The sequence below is a fragment of the Rhipicephalus sanguineus genome, chromosome 3 (genome assembly GCF_013339695.2).
Source record: "Rhipicephalus sanguineus isolate Rsan-2018 chromosome 3, BIME_Rsan_1.4, whole genome shotgun sequence".
In the NCBI taxonomy this organism is placed as follows: domain Eukaryota; kingdom Metazoa; phylum Arthropoda; class Arachnida; order Ixodida; family Ixodidae; genus Rhipicephalus; species Rhipicephalus sanguineus.
Genome location: NC_051178.1, coordinates 220,755,090 through 220,776,660, shown reverse-complemented (window position 1 = coordinate 220,776,660; position 21,571 = coordinate 220,755,090). Strand labels below are relative to the sequence as shown.

General features: G+C 50.1%; 1 protein-coding gene across 1 annotated transcript in view; it reads right to left on the bottom strand.

Annotated features, from left to right (window-relative positions):
• LOC119386311 (uncharacterized) overlaps positions 1-20,752 on the bottom strand; it is a 51,055-nt gene extending 30,303 nt beyond the window's left edge. The window contains exon 1 of the mRNA XM_037653636.1: positions 20,210-20,752. Coding sequence (XP_037509564.1) covers positions 20,210-20,752 — 543 coding nt within the window. The remainder of the gene's footprint in view (positions 1-20,209) is intronic.
• Between the last annotated feature and the right edge of the window lie 819 nt (positions 20,753-21,571).

The following is a 21,571-nucleotide window of genomic DNA, read 5'->3' as shown; positions in this document are numbered from 1 at the left end:
GCCTCTTCCTTTTCATCTATTTCTCTCTCTCCCATCGTTCCGGCGCGCAGTTAAAACGCTGCTGTGAACGGGCGCCCGAAGACTTTTGGGCCCGGAGAACCGATGGCGATGAAGCACAACATTACCGTTGTCAGATGAGCTTTATTAACTACCGTACCCCCCTCTGTAAGGAGGTTAGGAGTGGCGCTGCTGACTGGAATGGCGGCTCTTCTTTTAACATGTTTGCGCGCCCATAAAAGCTGAAACAAAAGCTACTCCTGAACAAGTGCGTAATGAAGCTGTCAGCCCACCCTAGGGTCCCTGATTTTTCCTTTGTCTTGCCGTAACTGGCGGTACACATTTTGTGTAAATATACTATTCGATATTCGATTCGATATTCGATATTTTTGGCCACTATTCGGCACTATTAGATTCGAATTCGATTCGAGATTAAATTTCACTATTCGCACACCTCTAAAGATAAGCGTTGTGCGGTTGCATAAAGAAACGCATCGGAGCGTGCGCTAGGTGTGTCCTACGAGTAGGTTATTAAAAGCAACGTTAGCAGTGTTTTAAAAAGAGACCTCAGCAGTTGGTTTTGAGTGTGCTTGAAAAAGCAAGGACATTCTTGGTGGGTTTTGTCAGAATTAATGCAAAAGCTTTTTTCGTTTGTTCATTCTTTTGTTCACATGAGTCCTGTGTGGACGTGAGTATTAATAGACAGGTGTGTGAGTTTGTGCGTAAGAATTGTGACCGCAAAGCAGAGTTAATATTACATCCGCACCGTAGCACTAGCACGTGCAATTGCGGCCGTGAGATATTAATAGTGGTCCTGATGTTAGTGCAGCACGACAGTCTGCTTTTCGTCTGCTTAAAGGAACTTGACGACCAGCTTTGGCGGCACAATATTTTGGGACCAAAAGATAGGGTGAAGCGTAAGCCTTTTGTTTATCAGTATGACACCTGTTGGGCTAACAGCGGATGACTAGCGCTCGCCCACGGGTAGGCCACGGAGATCTTGGGAGATCATGCTTTTGGAAGGCAGTTTATTATGAAGCTTATACTCGTATCGGGATTGGGAGCTTCAGCGAGAGCTCGGAGAAACGCTTCGATTGCTGCTTGGTGTTTTAGTCGTACTATTAAGGCAGGTTGTTTTCACATGATCTTGAGCAGCTCTTTGACTAGCCTGTGTAACGCTGTGCGTCCGCACGAACGCGAGGCAACGCGCTTCCCTCGGCGCAGGTGTTGGAGTGGTGCCAAGTAGGTCACGCCGCAGCTGGGCGTTGACGTCACGCACCCCTCGCACGCTTCCCTCGCAGGTGTGCGCGTACGTCACTCTCTCCCTCACCCGCCGGAGTGCCGCAGCTGCCGGCTCCAACGCCCGCTCGCCTCCCGTGTCTGCGTTTCAAACAAACGTTTACACCAGTAAACGCTACACCGAGTTTCGCTTCAAACGAATCTTCCAGCGCTCACCGCAGCACCCGCGTTAGCGCCGTTCAACCCGTGACGCCACCCGTGCGCAACGCTGCTGCTCGCATCCCATCAGCGTTCCCTTCGGGGAGATGGTCCAATTTTTTTTTGGACTCGATGTCTCTCAGTACGGGCAGGGCGCTCTCCTGTGCCTGTGGTTGTGTGTGTGTATGCGCATTCTTAGGAAGAAAGCACCGAGGAACGAGTCCGAGAGTCCACAGTTGTGCGTCATCGGCCGTGACCCGGAGGACGCGACTTTTCACCGACGCTTCGAAACCTGTGCCGCTGGACACCCTCAGGTCGGGTCTCCCGCCGGTGGACGGGCTGTTAAGATCGGCCCCGGCGTCGAAGAGGAAGCGGCGTCTCCTGTTCTTCGTACAGGGCGCCGCATGGCTGCTTGAATGCTGACAGCCGTCCAAACACTTGAATTGTCCTCTCAAGACAGGAAGTGAGGCGCCATGCAGTTAGACATACCAAGGTTCGACGAGACCACCATGCAGGTTTCCTGTCGCCAAGCCTTCCTTGAAGAGACAGCGGCGTCAGCGCGGATGACAACCAGTCCGCTAATTGAGCAGTGAGGTACATCGGAGCGGCGGACCTTTTGAAGCCCCGGTTGTCCGAACGCGTGACCCATCACCATACGGCCTTCAAATAGCAAGGAATGACCCTCTTGGTGCCACAGGGGCAGAATGCGGTGGCCACGCCCCAGTCGAGGACGTTGACCTGGGCGGGTGCGGGCGGCGCCCTCATTAGTGCTGTGTGTGACGTGATTGGACCGTCCCAACTTGGAGCGATTCCCCCATGTAGGGGTCTGGGGAAAACAGACCTTTTAAAATGAGCCCCCTTGGGCTCATTCGACGCAAAATATTCGCCATGTAACAAGATGTTCGTCATATAAGACGAAAATGTTCGTCAAGTAAGGAAATGGTCGCCAGGTAAACAATGTAAATAAACCACGTTTAACGACTGAAAATAGCGCTAAGAAACGGGGACACAAGCAGAGGACACACGACACAAGCGCTAACTTGCAACATAATGTTTATTACCACCGCATGCTCGCCTATATCACCAAAAGAATAACATCACATGACATGTATGATGCGCGGAAGAATTAATTTCTTAGAAAATACAATTCCTTATCACTGAGCGTAAGCGAGGGAGTGCTCACGCACTTAGACCCCAGTGAAGCGATAGCTATTTTCAGTCGTCGCAATGCACCAACAAGCCCAAATTTCGACAGTGCCAAACCACGTTTAGTTTCCCTTCAGTCTCTTGACGCTGCCTCTGCAGCTTCCTACCGAATCTGCGCTGCCTAAAAAGGACGGTCGCAACGGCACCAAAAGTATCAACAAAGTGAGCAGCTGCGTAGGTTCACGTGTTGCTTTACGGACGCATAGTGGGCCCTTCGCAGATTTGCAAAACTAAGAAATATGGCCTAGTGGGCAATGAGCAACTTTACTGCTAGGCATTCTAGGATGGTTTGATACGGCCACGTGCACAGACGTTCGTTTCCTTGCGGCATGGCTGTTGCCTGCACCGAAGCCAGGCTAGCATTTGAGAAGGCGATGCGCACGCGGCACGCTATCGCGCTTTACTCTTGAAGGCGAAGCGTCCTCCAAGTTTTGAACACTGTAGCAAAACGATTCACTAGTGTGCTGGTGTGCATCGCAAATGTTACTCTCAACTGTATATGGACACCTTTCAGCCACAGCAGTGTAGTATCCATGAAGGTCTGCGACGACCGTTGAGTGGTCATTCTGAACGTGGCGTTGTGACAGCAGATGCTCCGCAATTCTCAAGGCGTCCTTGCGTTGGAAATGTTAAATGTCAGATCGGCAGATCCCATGCCCTGTGGGAATCGGTGTCATGCGAAGCGGGCAGCCAGTAGTTCTTGTTGCCTGCTTTTTGGCCTTGAGCCAAGCGTTACGAGGCGCATCGACGTGTTTTTGGAAATGTAGGAGTTGTGTGCACATCGTTGGCTTACCAGGCACGCCAACTAGACTGACGTTTAAATGGTTACTTATGGTCTGACGTAGTAACGCAGGACGTAGTAACGGTATGCCGCAGCCGTAGTTCCGCAGGACGGATACCAAAGGCATAGATCCTCGCTAACGCGAAGAATAGAGACAAACTTCGGAGGACCACAATATATATAAGCGCAGAATTGTTGTAGGCGCGTTGCTTTTAAATGGACCGTGTTTGTAATCAGCCAAGCCATTTTAAAAATACTGATTTGTTGTTAAATTGGAGGCTCTGACTTACTAATGTTTGAAGTTTAAGAACAGCACGTAGACGAGAACGTGCTCTATTTTCGGAAAAAGACGTAATTCCATTCCCATTCCATTCTGTGCAAAAGGCGCTTAATTCCATTCCCATTCCATTCCTCCAAGAGTTGTCCCCATTCCAATCCCATTCCAATCCGGAGTGGCGAAAATGCGGAATTACTCTGGAGTCATTCCAATTCCGGAGTGGCAACTCCGCACCACTGGTATATACTCCTCCGGGGTCGAGCAACGCTTGAATGTAGCTTGCTGAATCACAGGAATACGAATGTAACGTTGATTGGAGTGCTATAAAAGCGGAGCCAGCACTGCAACCACAGTTGACGTTAAGCCGACATGACGCATGTATCATAGGAGTACATATGTAGTGTACTGAAAATAATGGGTAGATGGAATATGGCTGGGAAAGAGAAAACACGACGGGTTACTAATAACAGCTTTGTTTCGGTTTTCTCGTTGTTGTTGTTGTTTCTTAGACACTTGGCGCAACCCACTTCGCGGGTACAGTCAGACGGTGCCTTTCTTAAAGAATTAATTCACTTTCTGATGAAAAGGGCGAGAAATGGGTGCTAAAAATGAATAGTTTATGCGTTACACATGAACAGTAAAACTTCTCAAAGCTTAAAGAGAAAACGACCGAAAGAAAAACGGCAAGAAAACCTGTATATACAGCTGTGACTAAGGAAAGAAACGTTTGGAAAAGAAACTGAATTCAGTTACACTTAACATTCATTTTTTTTTGTCTCTGGTAGGAAATTGCCTACATCATCGAAAACACTCATGTGGCTAAAAGCAAGCACGGTAACACCAAATGAAAGAACCACCGGAAGTGACAAATTTAAGCCTGTCTTTCTAAGGGGTTCTTGCAGTACTCTTTTGCTTTGATTTTTAAACCTTCGGCACGTCAAAAAGAAGTGACCTAGAGATTCACTCTCACTGCAGTGTTGTCCCGAGTGTCATCTCTCGCTGCTCGGCTCTACCGTCTGAAGACTTCGTCAACCAGAACGCCTCGCGACATTTGTTGGAGCTGCGGGGTACTTCCAGACCTGGACCTCCGAAACCGGACGATCCCTCCAGTGTCAACAATGCCTGACGATGCTGGGCACATGAAGGAAGGAAAACTAAGAAGAGGCCGTATCGTATTTCACTGCATTGCGAAAAGTGTGGCGAAAGTGACGTCAGATTTATGGGGCAAACAAACCGGTATGGGGCAAACAAAACAGCAGACGCCCCGTTGCGTGCTCTCCGCGGTGGTTAGCTTCTGCGCAGATTTGTAGTCCCGGCGTAAACTTAGCGTGTATTGTGCGGTTCGCACGCAGTAAAATGTTGCAAGCAGACGCTTACCAGGCTGTTCGTGCGTGGCAGGCCCGAGCGCTGCGTGCTGAAATCCTTCGTGGAGCGTTTTTGTGCAACAGTACAGAATACCGGTACGTGCCGTGATCAAAAACGTTCAGGCCCTGCATCATCGTATTCGAACTCACGTAGCAGTGACTTACGCGTTCTGCTGGGCGTTAGGCCTTCCCTTTCTCGTAGCCCGATTTCCTGATCTGTTGCCGGATTAGCGGTTCTTTGTTCGTGTATATGGAGTGAGCGTAGTAGCTATTCGGCGCAACGCCAACCTATAGTTGACGTAACTTCACGTCGAAAAGAGGACACCGCTGTATTGTATACGCGATCGTGCACGTAAAGTTTGTAATTCCAGTACGCACACAACAACAAGCACGCAGCGAGCGCACACCGCAAATACATACATCACGTAGTCCGATAACAACAACATGAGTTTATTGCCCTTTCGTTGAATGACACAGCCTCTAAAAACGTACGATGCCTTCGGCGCATGTTATGTACGGCGCGTCAGATGCCAAAAACAAAAGTTCACGTGTGTTCTGAGTTGACACAATGAGTAAGAAGCAACAGAGCGCACATCCGAGAGCTTCGCATGCAAATACCATGCATTAGTGATCAGCAATGAAGCGAACGTGTACGTACACATGAAAATTGGCCGCGTATCTGCGTGCTTCGCTGCAAATGTCGTGTAAAGACGATAGAAGAGGCGCTGTGTGAGATATGGACACCATCTGGCAATACGTCGGGAAACATGAGTGCTGTGTTGCGTGCTGGTAGTCCCGGCGCAGCAGCAGGCGAAGACCGGCGGTGACCAACGCGACCGGCGGGGACGCCAGCCAGCCCGAAAACGCGGTTTGGCGCGAAGCGCTGAAGCAGATAAACGTCCGCACGCAACGAGTACTCTCCACACACTCTTTTATTTACACGTCGCCTGGGTAAAACAGGAACGCCAGAGCGGCGCCCACAACTGGCAGCCTGAAGGCCGCCCACAACGCTGCTTTTTCATTTTTTAAATATTTTTTTTCACCTTCTTGGCCTTCTCAAAACTAAAGTTTTTCAACACCAACCCATGGCATTCGTACAGTGCAATACAGAACCGAAACCGAAACACAACCATGAGCTCGTGCGAAGGGCACGGAGGAAGGCAAATTTCAGCGCAGTCGCATTTTCAGCTTTGTTGAAACAGCGCTCACTAGACGACGACGAAGTAAAAGAAGGCACAGGACAGGCAGCGCCTGTCCTGTGCCTTCTTTTACTTCGTCGTCGTCTAGTGAGCGCTGTTTCAACAAAGATGAACGCATACCAACTAGCTCAAGCTTCCATTCTTATGCATTTTCAGCGCAGCTTAAGAAACTAGGGTCCTTAAAATTACGTATGTATGCATTTTCTATTAAAGGAACACGCCACCTAATACTTACCTAGTGATGTTGCACCTCAGATATGCATGATATTTACTTTTTGATCGACAACGTTCACAAGTATGAACAGCCGTACCAGTTCAAGACGGCTGGTCCTTGGGCAAGTGGTTCAACTTTGGCCGAGTGGCTGAATCGAGGGACGTGCCGACAAACAGAAAGACAGACAGACAGAAAGACAGACCAAAATTTCTGCGTTTAAGTTCCCCAAGAAAGACTATCGTCTTTAAAAGTGGCACCCGGTACTTTCCGCAGTGCACGCGATTTGCACCGGGTATGCGCAACCATACGCAACAGCTGGGGATTGCGTAGCTTTCCTAAAGAACACACACAAGGAGCAACATGCGTGAATCGACTGCGCCGCGGCGCCGCTTGCACGGCGAAAAAAAAAAGGCTTGAATCGCGCATGCGCTTGCAAACGACACGACGGAAATCGCGAAATGTTTCGCCGCTCCTTCGCTAGGAGGCGATGCGGGTGTTTGCGATGTCGAGGCTTCACGAATGTGACGTCAGGGCCTCTCCTTAGTTTTCCTTCCTCCATGGCTGGGCAGAGCAATATTCCCCAGGCGTCACCTGCAGTCGTCTGTTCAGGTACGCCACGCCAACGAACTCCCCGATCTTCAGTGGAGATAAAGGCGTAGACAATTGGTTGTCATTATACGGCAAAGTCCGCGTCTCCAATAGATGTAGTGACACGGATAAGCTCAGCTTCGTCAGCTTCTGCCTCTCCGGAGTCGCCAACCTTTGTTTCCGCAACCCTCAATCAGAGTTTCCTACCTGGACGGCGCTCAACGCTAGACTTCAAGTAGTATTCGGTCGCCCCGCCGTCCGCAACCGTCGGGCTGAGCAAGAGCTGCTCAGTCGTGCTCAACAAAAAGGTGAAAACTTCGCCAGCTACATAGAAGATGTAGTTGACATTTGCCGGCACATTAACCCGTCCATGACGGAAGACCAGAAGCTAAGGAACATCATGAAAAGCATAGAGGACGACGCGCAATTCCCCAGCGTGGGTGCGTGACAGAGTTTCTAGGATCTACTCTACTCAACTCTATGCCAAATGCTCTTGGCGAAAAACCCTCAGAAAATCAACGAAGTGATTGCTCTTTGTGAGAGCTACGAAGAACTGCGCAAACAGCAGCTTTCCACACGACGAGCTCTAATACCAGAGGGCACGCTCTCAGCTTTAACCAACAGTTTATATGCTGTTGCTTCCGACTCGTGGTTCCTCGACCAGGTCAAGTAATTTGTTGGGGAAGATGTCGCACGTCAGCTGTCTCTTCTGCCAGCCGCCCAAGCGTCTGAATCGCTCCTGACTCCCGAGATCCGCCAGGTCATACACGAACAAGTCGCAGGCATCGTACCACTTGCGCAACGGCCGGCTCCAGTGACAGTTCCGCTTACGTACGCTGCCGCCGTCGCCAAGCCGAGGCCGCCGTCTGCGGCTATGCAATACGCGCCTACGCGCACCTTCTCTTCCTTTTTACCCGCGATTGCAAGCTATACGCCGACAAGAAACTACGGTCCGCCACCTCAGCCCTATCGCCCGGCTCGGCAATACCTCGCTGAGTCTGCGGCCCCTGTTTTCAATCCGTGGCGCACCCAAGACAACCGGCCCATCTGTTTCTCATGTGGATATGCTGGCCATGTAGCACAATTTTTGCCGCCGCCGTGCTTGGTATTACGACTCTGCACGGCCATAAAGCAATGGTCCGGACTACACCTACCGTTCTGCTCCTGCAGGTCCACACTTCGACGCCGCGCCTTCTCCTTCCCGAGGCTACAGTACCCCTCGGTCTCCATCCCCTCGTCGACGTTCTCTGTCTCCTCTCCTCCGCCGACCTGAGGCTGTCCACGAGGAAAACTGAATGACGAGGTTCCGGAGGCAAGAACTGCAATATCAGCGAGCTGCTGACGACCTCATTTATTTCCTACCAACGTAATTGTTGTTTATGCCGAAGGTATTGCCGTTCATGCGCTTGTCGATACGGGAGCAGCAGTGTCAGTGATTTCTGACCAGCTTCGTCTTAAGCTCAGAAAAGTCACAACGCCGTTTTCTGCGATTTTGCTACGTACAGCAAGCGCCGAGCGGATTGACATTCATTTGAGAAAACATTCCGACGAGAAAACATTCCGACGCAGGCGCCTTGTCTGGCTCTCCACTACATAGCGAGAATAACTTCCCTAACCTGCCGTTATCCGAGTCGTCCATCTCTGCCACGAACATGGTTTTGGAGCAGAAGAAGGACCCATAGATTGTTCATATGCTAAACTTCCTGCAACGCCCGTTGACACCCCCCGTCAGCCGTGCGTTACGTCGCCAAGCACACCACTTCTCCGTTCGCGATGGGCTGCTGTACCACCGTGACTACCTCCAGGACGGTCGCACATGGTTACTTGTGGTCCCTCGGCATCTCCGTTTGGATCTCTGTGCGGCGTTTCACGATTACCTACAGTACGCACATGCAGCCGTATTCAAATCTTACACACGCCTAAGACTTCGTTATTACTGGCGCGGGATGTACCGATTCGTCCGTCATTATGTACTCTCCTGCCTCGCGTGCCAACGCCGCAAGGATCCTCCTCGTCGTTCAGCTGCCCCCCTGCAACCTCTGGCTTGCCCAGGACGTGCATTTGCTCACGTAGGCATCGATGTCTATGGCCCTCTGCCAAGCAGATCAGATGGCAGCCGCTGGGTGATTGTGGCCATCGACCATCTTACGCGCTATGCGGAAACTTCACCTTTGCCCAGCGTCTTTGCTCGTGATGTTGCCTCGTTTCTTCTGCGTCACATTATACTTCGCCATGGAGCTCCAAGAGAATTACTCAGTGACAGAGGCCGTGTATTTCTCTCCGACGTCATAGAAGCTCTCCTCAAAGACTGTCGTATCATTCACCGCACAACAACTGCGTATCACCCGCAGACTAATGGGATGTCTGAGCGCTTCAATCGCACTCTTGGTGACATGATGGCCGTGTACGTCGCATCTGACCATAGCAATTGGGACCATGTTCTCCCATTTGTCAATATGCTTACAAAACCGCCACGCAGGCCACCACAGGATTTCCCCCTTCTTCATACTTTATAGGCCCGAACCATCCTCCACCATGGATGCCATTCATCCGTATCGCCTTGATGCCTCGGAATCTACTACTCTGTCCCAGGCTGCTGCACACGCAGAAGAGTGTCGAAAGCTCTCCCGTATGTTGACGTCAGAGGACCAGCAGCGCCAGAAGCACCACCGTGATCCTGCCGTCGAGACTGCATCCTATGCTCCTGGCTCGCTTGTGTGGCTCTGGGTGCCTGCCTCGACTCCTGCGTTGTCCCCAAAACTAATGTGAAAGTAGCAGGGTCCTTCCCGTGTAGTGTATCAAACATCTCCCGTGAACTATATCTTGGATCAGCCTGTGATCAGCCTGTGATCAGCCTGTGAACAGCCTGCGACCATGATCAGCCTGTGCTATATCGTACCCCTAGGTAGCCGGGACAGCTTTTTTCCACGAGGGAGATAGCTGCACTGGAAATAATGGGTAGTTGGGATATGGCTTGGAAGGAGAAAACGACGACGGGCTATTCATTGAGGCTTCGTTTCGATGTGTGCCAGAGTTTCTCGGATATACTCTACTCCACTCTACTTCGTTTCTTTGTTGTCCCGAGTGTCATATCTCGCTGCTCGGCTTCGCCGTCTGAGGTCACCCAGAACGCCTCATGACAGTCGTGTTTATTGCTTTATTATAAAATTTGATAGCCAGCACTAAAACCAAAATTGACGTTGCACAGACATTACGCCAGCATAGGGTATTTTTCCGATGGGGTTCCTAGACCTGGCGGCACTCTCTGGTAGAATACCTGACTGCCAGGCAGAATGCTTGGGTTCGATCCTTGCTCGGATCCTGATTTTAAATGCGCATCATTTAAAATCCAGATCCTGATTTTAAATGCGCAGCATTTAAAATCAGGATCCGAGGGAGCCTTTGGATTTCTTGGATTCAGGATTTCTTAGGGAGCCTTTGGCACTTTGAGCGTTTCTATCTACGTATCTATCTATCTATCTATCTATCTATCTATCTAGCCGCCTACGTCTGGGTGCTCTCATGATCACCTCCTTAACTTTGTGTAGACCAAAATTGGCATGACAAGGTAAGAGTGTTTGACGAATATGACTGTCGGGTCATAACACGAATAACGTGAAAATCCTGTCGCGTACGTCGTCAAACCCTTTCCTCCGGACACGTCTGGCTCATGCCCGTTTACCACGGGCCCCGGTGTACGGGTATGCGCCACAGGTGATTGACAGTTTATATCTACCGGCAACGGCGAGAAGAGATATTGGAAAATTTTAATGCGAGAGCGTTAAGAAAAACCGACATCGGCAGCGTTGACCCGATGAATGGAAAGAATAAAGATTAGGAGTTAGCAGGAATCGAACCCAAGCATTCTGCGTGGCAATCCGGTATTCTACCACAAAGCCACGCCAGGGTTATAAACTGGTTTGGAAAAACAGCCTATGCAGGCGTATTGTCAGTGAACGTGAATTGTGGTTGTGGTGCTGGCCATCTAATTTTACAAGAAATCAATGAACACTACATATGTTCTCCTACGATACAGGCGTCATATCAGATTAACATCAGTCGTTCCAATGTTGGCTTCGCTTTTATAGCAGTGTAATAAACATTACATTTGTATTCCTATGATTAAGCAAGCTATATTGAAGGACTGCTCGACCCCAGAGGAATACATTACCGAAAGTTACGTATGATATTCACATGATTGCACCATAAATTGCACTTAGTTTCAATAATACTCCCGTATGTACTCTAACGTGAGAGCTGACGTTACATCGCAGTGCTAGACATGTGCGCCGGACCCAAAATGACCGGCGGCGGCGCGCCGGTGTTTCGACCTCCGGCGGCGGCGCGTGAACGGCGCGGGGTTCATCGGACTGGCGGCGGCGCGGCGCGGCGCGGGGAGGGGAGGGGGGGGGACGCAGTGTATGCGAATAGTACGCGCCGTAATGTTACATGAAAGAGGGCTAGCAGCTAACTCTTTTTGCTCCGATCTCACTTAACTCTACAAAACGCTAGTGTATGGCAATACGGCCGCTCCCGGGACAGAAGCGGTTTTCGGTCAGTTTGTCGTATCAGTGGTCCGAGCGCGAAGCAATGAGATCACAGCGCTCACAACGCTCACAGCGCGTACAAGGTATACGAGCCGTTTGCTGGGAGATGTCTGCCGAAATAGCACGCGTGCCAGCGCTCTCGACCGCGCCCTTATAGTCAAAGTTCACAGTTGCTGCTCGAGTTACGCAGTCCCTCTCTCCAGACATCGCTTCCTGCTAGCAAATTACGTGCGGGGCGTTTCCTTCTGCTTGAGGAGCAATCGACGCAGGCCTCGCACGTGGGTTGATGTTATTCCGTGTGCCGGAGATGGCCAGCTTGTTTCATCTCTGCTTTAGCCATGTTCCTTGCCAACGCTCGCGAGCTTTTACTCGCGGGTAGAACATACAATGCGTGGAGTGATGTTATCGATTTAGAGTTTATACGGAACATGACGGCGATGGTGAAAACCTATCCTGAGTGTCCATACAATTGCTAATGCAATAAAAAATATACAAAAAACCGCCAAAGCGGGCTCGCCATTTTCCTGGAAAGCTGCATCGTCTCCGCTGTAAAGAGTGCGTCCGTTGGAAGAATCATAATCCAGCGCCTTTTAACACGAAAGTGCTTGACGCTGGGGTACACAAAGACTTCAGTGACGTATTTCCGTCACGGAAATGACGTCAGAAAAATTTACACGATCAGATGGCAACGAAAAAAGTTCCGTCAACGGGCATCGAACCTACGACCGTTCGGTCCGCAACACCAGATGCCGGGCACGCTATCCACTGCGCCACGGTCACAGACACTAGAGGCTTTACAAACGCGCTTTTTATATCTACCACTCTCCCGGTCGGCGGGGTGGTGTTGCCCTCTGCGAGCTTCATTAGTGTGGCCTCCGCGATTAGCACCTGCAACGCGTTACACGTCCGTCCCATTCGGCGCGTTTTCAATAGAAGTTGAATTTTGTCAATGCCTTAACACACCACGAGGTGGTGATCTTCGCCCAAGCGTCGTAAAAGCGTCGGCCTCGCTCATAGCATCTCGCTAATCCAAACCAAAAATAGCTCTGCGACGCGCGCCTGCTTCACCTGGCTGTAACACCGCGTTCCCCGCTCACGCGCTCGCGCCGAGACTAATCGCGGCCGGGCTACCGGGGCGGCACGACGCGCTTTGCGTTTCCCTCCAGTCCGGCCGTGGTGTTCGCCGCGGGATGGCGACCGAGTTCTGCGTCCAATATGCGACGCTCTTCTGGCTATCACACCTCGTTCTCTGATTACGCTTTCACCGTTAGCTACTACAGCTACCACAAGGGTTTGTTTAATCATTAACATGGACGTTAGTCGTCGGGATGGAGATATACCACCAATCATCAAAGTGGGTGCATACACGTTAAACGGTGTCATAGCTGCCAAACATCAATATACATTTTGCAAACTCTCTTATACCAATGTAGAGTAAACATTCAGTTAGTTCTATAAGGGCACGCTTTACTTTCATGTTATTCCGATTCCTATGACGGAGGGATCAAGCATGTTTTTTTGCATTGGTTTCGTTCTCGCCTTCAATAACCTTCTTACAGAGGACAGCTCCTCGCCACTTATTTCTTCATAAAGCATGCGTAGAATGTCAGCACTAAGCGTTGAAGCTATCATGATTTCGCGCTTGTCGGCTTTACTCTGTTATCACTGCACGCGCGGTCGCAAACGCACAAAATGGAGCGAAATCAGCTAATCGCGCACGATAGTCTTGCGAGAGAAGCAAGAGCGGGTGGGCGGCTGCACAGTAAAGCAGTATGGAAGACAATTCACAACTGTTATTTCTCGTATATGGACCGGTCGAGAGTACGTACCCAGATGATGTCACGTGAATCAATGTTCTGGCGTCACGAAGTGCACCAAAAGAAAAGAAAAGCCAAGAGAGAATAACGCGCTCGTTGTTTTTTGTTGTATTTTCAGAGGCTGTTAGGGGGCCCTTTATAAAAAGTCACAGTTTCGCCGCAACGGCGAAGCAATGAATGCGATAGCAATAAATTGGAATGTAACGCGAAGAACGGAAAGCAGCTCGAAATTGCCAGCGCGTCGCTCGAGCCCAAAGGACGCACGAAAAGAACGCACACAGGACGAGCGCGAACTATCATGCGTCACAGCTCGACACTGGAAGCTCACTGCTCAACCATAAAGCAGGACGCACGAAACGAACGAACAGGTACACACAGGACGAGCGCGAACGAACTGTACCAGTCGTTACTTATTTCCGTTTGAACAGCGCGCCCCTTTCGCAAACGCGGCCGCTGCAGCGTCGAAGCGACCTTCGTACGCTCTGTCACTTCAGCGCAGACATCGCCGGGAGAGCACAAGACATACAACCCCCGCTCCCTCGCCAGCCGCCCCCTTCTTTCCTCAAGATAAGCGCACGAAGGCGACCACGTTCGCAGGAACGGGGTCACGATCTTTAAAGCGCGCCACGCGCGGACATCGCGCCATCTACGTGGTAACTCAGAAAGGATACTGATGTAAGAGGTGTATATAAACAAGACGAGCGCGAACTAATTGTGACAGTTGTTACTTATTTCTGTTTGAACAGCGCGCTCCTTTCGCAAACGCGGCCGCTTCAGCGAGCGAAGCGAAGCACCCCACCGGCCGCCCCTTCTTTCCTTGAGATAAGCGCACGAAAGCGACGACGTCCTGTAGAGCGAACAGCAACGGCGTTCGCAGGGGCGGGGCGACGATCTTTAAAGCGCGCGCGCACGTCGCGCCATCTATGTGGCCAGTAAGAAAGCATCCTGAATTACATGGTGTGTATAAATAGCTCGCCGTTAGCAGGCTGAAAGACTGTGCTGTCGTGGCCTAACGTCTAACGCGGCGGGCTGCAAAGCGAGAGGTCGCCCGTTCGATTCCGCGCGTCGGGAAGCATTTCTGAATTATTTTTCTTTGTGGTTTTTCTATATATATACACACATATACATATACGGTGAATGACGGCGGCCACCGACGGCAAAAATCAGCCGAGACTGTCCATATAATTGCTATCGCAATAAAAACAGGGCATGCAACCACGGACACAGGAGAGAGTAGTCAAGACATCAGAAACGCCGCTCACAACCCAAAAATCACACAGCGGCGGAACCGAAGTTAGACACAAATATTTATCTGCGCATTCCCACGTAAGAGGCCGTATACCTATCAATAAATTGCGAGTAGTGGTCTACGTGGGAGATAGCTGTTCGCTCCCTCGACTTTTCTCCTATGTCGGTGTTTCCACGTCATGTCTTCATAAGATGAATACCTACCAACTTGCTCAGCTATATTCTAAGTTTGCCATGCGCTTTACTTCTGTATTTATTTATCGATTTACTTGAGTAAGAATAAAGAAAAAAGTGTACTAACGCACCGATATATATATATATATATATATATATATATATATATATATATATATATATATATATTACTTATCTATTTTATTTATTTATGCACAGTGTACTAGGTCTAAGACTCAAAGAATATGCTACCCAGCGAGTTGGGTCGTCGCCCTTTAAGGCTGGAGGACGCGGCAGCGTTAAGGTCAGGCAATACTCGTGATATTTCTGGAGAATAAAAAGATACTACAACTTCTGGGGAGCTATTCTCGATGCGTTCACCCAAAGGAGATGTCCACAGTCCATTTCGGCAGAGTGCAATCAGTGATTCGAAGAAGCGGTGAGCCGTGATGTCACCTCATTCGTGACCACGTCGCCGCACCGAACTCGCCAGCACATTCCTATAGCCTAAGATGAGAGTGGACGAAATGCATAGAAACAGAAACTTTTCAAGTCTGAGTTTGCATATGAATGTGTCCTAGATGTTTGAGAACGATGCAGGGAATGCGTGCCGACCTTACAGCTGCGTTAGACGAGCGGCCGCATTAAACCTAAATCGATGGCTAACACGATCAAAAGACATGTGCACCGAAAATCGGATCTCTGAGGGCTGCGTTGGTTGTGTTGAAGCGCATTCCGTCCCTATCATTTGTGTCGAGTGTTTGAAAGCTTCGTGATGTCATGATGGCGCTGCAGAACAAGAATCGGAAATAGGGGGCGCGGTTCTCGCCGAGCTCCCGCTATTCAGCGGCCGCTGAAATGGACAGTTCATTAAATGGACACATCGAGAAGAGGTCCTCCGGCGAAGTGCTGTATTTTATTTCCAGATTCCCCATTCGAATTAAAAGAAAACAATAACGGCGGCGCGCCGCAATTATTGCGCGGCGGCAGCGGCGGCGCGAGCGGCGTGGCCAAGAACAGGCGGCGCGGCGCGGCGGCGCACACCTCTACGTCGCACCACAAGTTACCTTTTAAACGCCAGTGTTGTAGTTGTCGACGTGCCTGGTAAGCCCAAGATGGGCACACAGGTACTACACGTCGATTCACCTGGTAACGCTTGGCTCATAGCCATAAAGTACAGTATGGAAGTACTCACTGACTGCTTCGCATGAAACCGATTCCCACAACGCGTGGGATTTGCCGAATTTTTTTATTCTTTGCATTCGTCGGGTCAACGCTGCCGTTGTCGGTTTTTCTTAACGCTCTATCATTTAAATTAGCAATCCCTGTTCTCGCCTTTCCTAGGTAGGTGTAAACTGTGGTGCATACCCGTATACCACGGCCCGTGGTATACGTGTATGTGCCGCACGTGTCTGGTGGATAGGGTTTGACGACGTGTGGAAGAGAATTTTCGCGTTGTTCACGTCATGACGAGGCAGTCACATTTGTCAAACCCGCTTACCCTCCCATGCCAGTTTTGGTCTACACCAAGTTAAGGAGGGAATCACAAGAACACCCGGACGCAAGCGGCTAGACATAAAGAAATACAGATACGTAGATAAAAACGCTCAAAGTGCCTAGGGTTCGCTAAAAAAATGCCTGGCATTTAAAGCCTTGGAAACAATTACCCCTTCAGATGAGGTTGGCTCTTCAAGATCACTAAACTCTGTAGCGGAGAGGTAGAAAAAGAACGATGCTGCTACATTGACGTACGAAAACCAAGTGACTCATTTAGATGCCCAAGCGCTCGCCCTGCACGTGCCTCCGCTGACCTCGTCATCGCCGGTGCCTCGGTATGCCAGCACGCCACAGGGCCCCCCCGCCGTATAGACGGAGTCTTAGTCAGACCAATGTACATGCTTTTTCTTTGATGTAGATGTGTTCGTGAAAGTTGAAGAGTCAAGAGTAGAAACAGGGAAGTTGGTATCATTCGCGGAGGTCTGTACATAAGCGAGCTTGAGCCTGTCGATGGACACTTTCTCTTCTCTGACGTCCACACGAATTGTGAAATGCTTGTCTTGTCGCTCGATCACCAAGTGCGGTCCAGTGTACGGTGGTTGTAGCGATTTGGGAACTGCGTTTGTTTGAAGAAAAACATGAGTCGCGGTTTGTAAATCCTTGAAGAGGAACGGCTTCTGTATCGACTTATGCCGCGGCGCCACTGGCGAATTGCCTTGAAAACATCTTGCAAGCGTTTCAGATAAGGTGGGGTATCCAGCTTGCTTTCCTGAGAAGGCTGTTTGCAGATGAACTCAGCAGGCAACCGTAGTGAAGTGGCGTAGACTAACTGCGCTGCAGCACATTGAAGGTCTTCTATAAATGTACTTCGTATACCAAGAAGTACCAGAGGCAAAGCGTCAATCCAGTGCTCAGTGTCACCATGAGCCATCAGCGCTGCTTTCAATTGCCTGTGAAATCGCTCAACCAGGCCATTTGCTTGAGGATGATACGCTGTTATACGCTGATGGTGCATTCCCAAAAGCCGTGAGAGGTGGTGGAAGAATGCAGATTCAAATTGTCTGCCTTGGTCGGCAACCACTTCTTTTGGAACTCCAAATCACGATACCCAGGTGTTAACGAAAGCGTTGGCGATGGTTTCAGCTGTAATATCGCTGATTAGTGCTGCTTCTGGCCATCTGGTGAAGCTGTCGACAATTGTAAGAAGGTGATGATATCCTTTAGAGGGAGGAAGAGGTCCGACGATGTCTATGCGTACCTTGAGGAAACGGTCGCCGGGAAGTAGGAATTTTTCAAAAGGACTTCTGGTACGTCGTTGTATTTTGCAGCATTGACAAGGCAGACATGCTCGAGCCCAATTTCTCAGATCAGTGTTCATTCCAGGCCACACGTAACGTTCACTGACGAGTTTCTGCGTTGCTTTAATACCAGGATGGGAAAAAGAATGAAAATGTCCGAATATTATTCGCCCTAGTGTGAGCGGCACAAAAGGCCTTGGCGAGCCAGTCGACATGTCGCACGCCAGTGTCAGGGTAGTACCTGGTAGAGGAAAATTTTCGAAGTGCAAGCTCGTCGATGTACGTATGCTCTGAAGTTCTTCATCCTCCAACTGCGCTGATGCCATCTGTTCGTCTGTCACCTGTGCATGTTTTATTCCTTCAACTCGACTTAGTGCATCGGCCGGAACATTCATCGCGCCCTTGACGTACTCAACCTGCATTGAAAACTCAGCAAGGTAATCCAACTGCCTGGTCTCTCTAGGCGAGTAGTTCGTTCCTCCAGAGTTCAGCACACGAGTCAGTGGCTTATGGTCGGTGAACAAGGTGAAACGACGCCCTTCGAGAAAATAGCGAAAGTGCTTCACGGCGAGGTAACATGCAAGACGTTCGCGGCCAAAAACACTGTAGCGCGTCTCGGGTCCGGGCAGCTTCTTCGAGAAAAATTCCAGAGGTTTCAAATATCCGTTAATGAACTGCTGAAGAACTCCTCTAACTGCGACATCAGAAGCATCCACCATAAGACTGGTGGGGACATCGTGCTTCGGATGTGTTAAGAGTGTTACTTCAGCCAGTTTGTCCTTTATGTCAGAAAAAGCTTGTTCGGTGGCGTCTGTGCAGGCTGGTGTTGATGCGGCTGATTTCACGTGAACCAGCAGGTCTTCGAGTGGTTTAAGCGTTGTGGCATAAGCAGGGATGAAGCGCCTGTAGAAATTTACCATACCGAGAAAACGTTGGAGCTGTCGGATTGAGTTTGGACGAGGGTAATTTACAATAGCTTGAACCTTGGCCGGAAGGGGCTCAATGCAATCACTGTTTACAAAATGTCCAAGAAACTCCAAGGATGTCACACCGAATTGGCACTTCTCCGAAATAATCACAAGACCATGCTCCTGAAATCGATTAAAGAGCAAACGGAGGTGTTCGTGATCAATTTCTTTTGACGAGCTAGCTACCAGCATGTCATCAATGTAAGCGGACACAAATGGTAACCCACGGACGACTACGTCAATAAATCGTTGGAATGTGTGCGCAGCATTCTTGAGGCCAAATGGCATTCGGAGACATTCAAACAATCCAAAGGGAGTTGTGATGGCGGTTTTGGGAATATCTTCCGGAGCCATGGGAATCTGATGATATGCTTTTGCAGATCAATATTGGAAAATATTTTCGCTCCGTGAAGACTGGCCGTAATACCCTGAATGTTTGGCAGGGGGTATCTATCAGGAATTGTGGCTGCATTCAGAGCATCATAGTCTCCACATGGACGCCAATCACCGCTTTTCTTGGGTACCATATGAAGAGGTGACGACCATACACTGCATGAAGGACGAGCAATACCAATCTCCAGCTTATGTCCGAATTCGTTTTTGGCTATGACTAATTTCTCTGGTGCTAGGCGACGAGGTAATGCATGGAATGGTGGGCCTCGAGTGATGATGTGATGTTCGACGTTATGGCATACAGGTTTGGTCCAGTCAGGTGCAATGGTAAGGGATGGAAACTCGTCAAGTAATGCGGCGTAGGGCTCTGGAACAACGTGCCGTATCGTGAAAGCGAATGACTCGATCGAGGAAACCACGCCAGAAACTTGTGATCCAGTAGTGGAATCTAGTATCTGTTTCTTTGCCACGTCGACTAGGAGGCCGTAGTGCGCAGGAAAATCGGCACCGAGTATTGCATGGCTGAGAGAAGACACTAGAAACATCCACCTGAATGTTCTTCTAAGTAAAATATTAAGTGTGACGGACCTGCGGAAGTATACGTCTATTTTGCTGCCGTTCACAGCTTGTAATTGCATAATTGGTCCACAGTTTTTGTCTATGCTACGAGCGGATAGTACGCTCACCTCTGCTCCTGTGTCTACCAGAAACCGAAGTCCGCAGATGGAGTCTTGAACAAAAAAAAAAAAAAAAGAACAGGCGACTGGGAGACAGGCAGGAGTCACTCGTCGCTGTTAGTGGTTCCCGATGCCGTTTCCCGTCCAGCCACATGGTCGTGTGCAACGACGCGCAGATTCTCCAAAACGTCGGTGGTACCAACAGGGCGGCGGGGACTCCGAAGAATGGCTCGCTGGAGACGGACGGCGGAAACGCGCTGGCGAATTAGGTGGAGATCGGCTGAAGCGTTGTTTATGTCTGAATTGTCGCACTGAAGCGTCGTCAGCCGGTCTGGTGAGGTTGCTCGCTATGAGATCTGTGAGCCGCTGAATGCCGGCGCGAAGGTCAGTATGTAATCTTGCCTTGACGAGGAAGTATTCGGGGTTGACGACCGACTGCCAGGCAACGCAGCTGTAAGCGTGGTAGATGTGCGACTCTCGGAACCTGTATCAGGTACGGGTAGCTGACAAGGCGCTATTTCACATACCTTGTCTGCGAGGGCGGCCAAAGAGGACAGATTCAGCTCCGACGCTGTTGTCAAAACCATCTGAACCATGTGTGGCAAACGCTGAATGAACAGTTCCTTTAGTAGCACGTCATCAAAAGATGAGGCTCGAACGCCGAGAAGGGCTTGCATCTGCCTGAGAAGCTCTGATGGACGGCGATCTCCGAGATTGGTTGCTGAGAGGAGCATTTGCAACCGCATTCGCTCTGAAATTGCCGTGCGCTCAAGGATTGCCTTCTTCAACGTGTCATAGGGCGTCTGACTCAGTGGCGCCGATAGGATGTCGCACAACTCGAGTGCTAGATCGTGGGGCAAAGCAGCAAGTAAGTGGCCATACTTTGCTTGCTGTGAGGTAACATTAGATACCTGAAATCGGGCCTCTACTTGCGCAAACCAAATGTCTGGATGCTCCGGCCAGAACTGAGGCAGTCGCACTGCGTAGTAGCCCATCGAGGGTAGCGTGGACTCGGTTGAGTCGGTGTTCGGTAGCAACCCGGTGGAAACTTCTGGAATGTTGCGTTCCATGGTACGTAGTCACCACTGTAGCCGAGAGGTAGAAGAAGAACGATGCTGCTACGTTGACGTACGAAAACTAACTGATTTATTTAGATGCCCAAGCACTCGCCCTGCGTGCGCCTCCGCTCAGCTCGTCGTCGTCGGTGCCAGCACGCGACCACTCCTTCACGTAGTCGCAAGAAAGCCTTCCATTTTGCTTGCCCAAAATTTCTCCTCACGCGCTGCACAAATGCGTCGTATGAGCATCCCATGCTTTCCGCCAGCAGGCTTTCTGTGCTGGATTATCAATGTCATGGCTGAAACTGCCCTCTCTCGCACGTATGCCAGAGCTGCCAGTCCAATCACACACAACCAACCCGCCGCGCGGCCGCGCTTCTCTCCAATAGAATATCTCGCAAGTGACAGCGGACGCACACGGCGGCCGATATCGTCTGGCTCGCGCCAGTGCTGCCAGGAGACCGTATGTGCGTGGTCATCTGTCCCTGCGTGCGCGACATACCCTTTGTTAAATGTGCGATGAAAGCGGTGTACGAGATACTTTTGACGTAATGTAACGTTTACATCGGCCAAACCGGCCGATGTACCAGTGACTACTTAGAAGATGTCCTTTCTATACAGAACAAAACAGGGTCATAGTGGCCGTTAAAAACGGAGTTTACCGGATAAATCTGAATTGTCTGGTATTTCACCGGCGAGTGTTTTTCCAATTTTTTCGGATCTATTTGAAAACACGGAGCCCTAGTTAAAAATCGGCTCGAGCAGGTCTTGGATCTCCCCTCTTCACATGGTGCCCAAGAAGCGTGGTGACTGGCACCCCTGAGGAGGTTA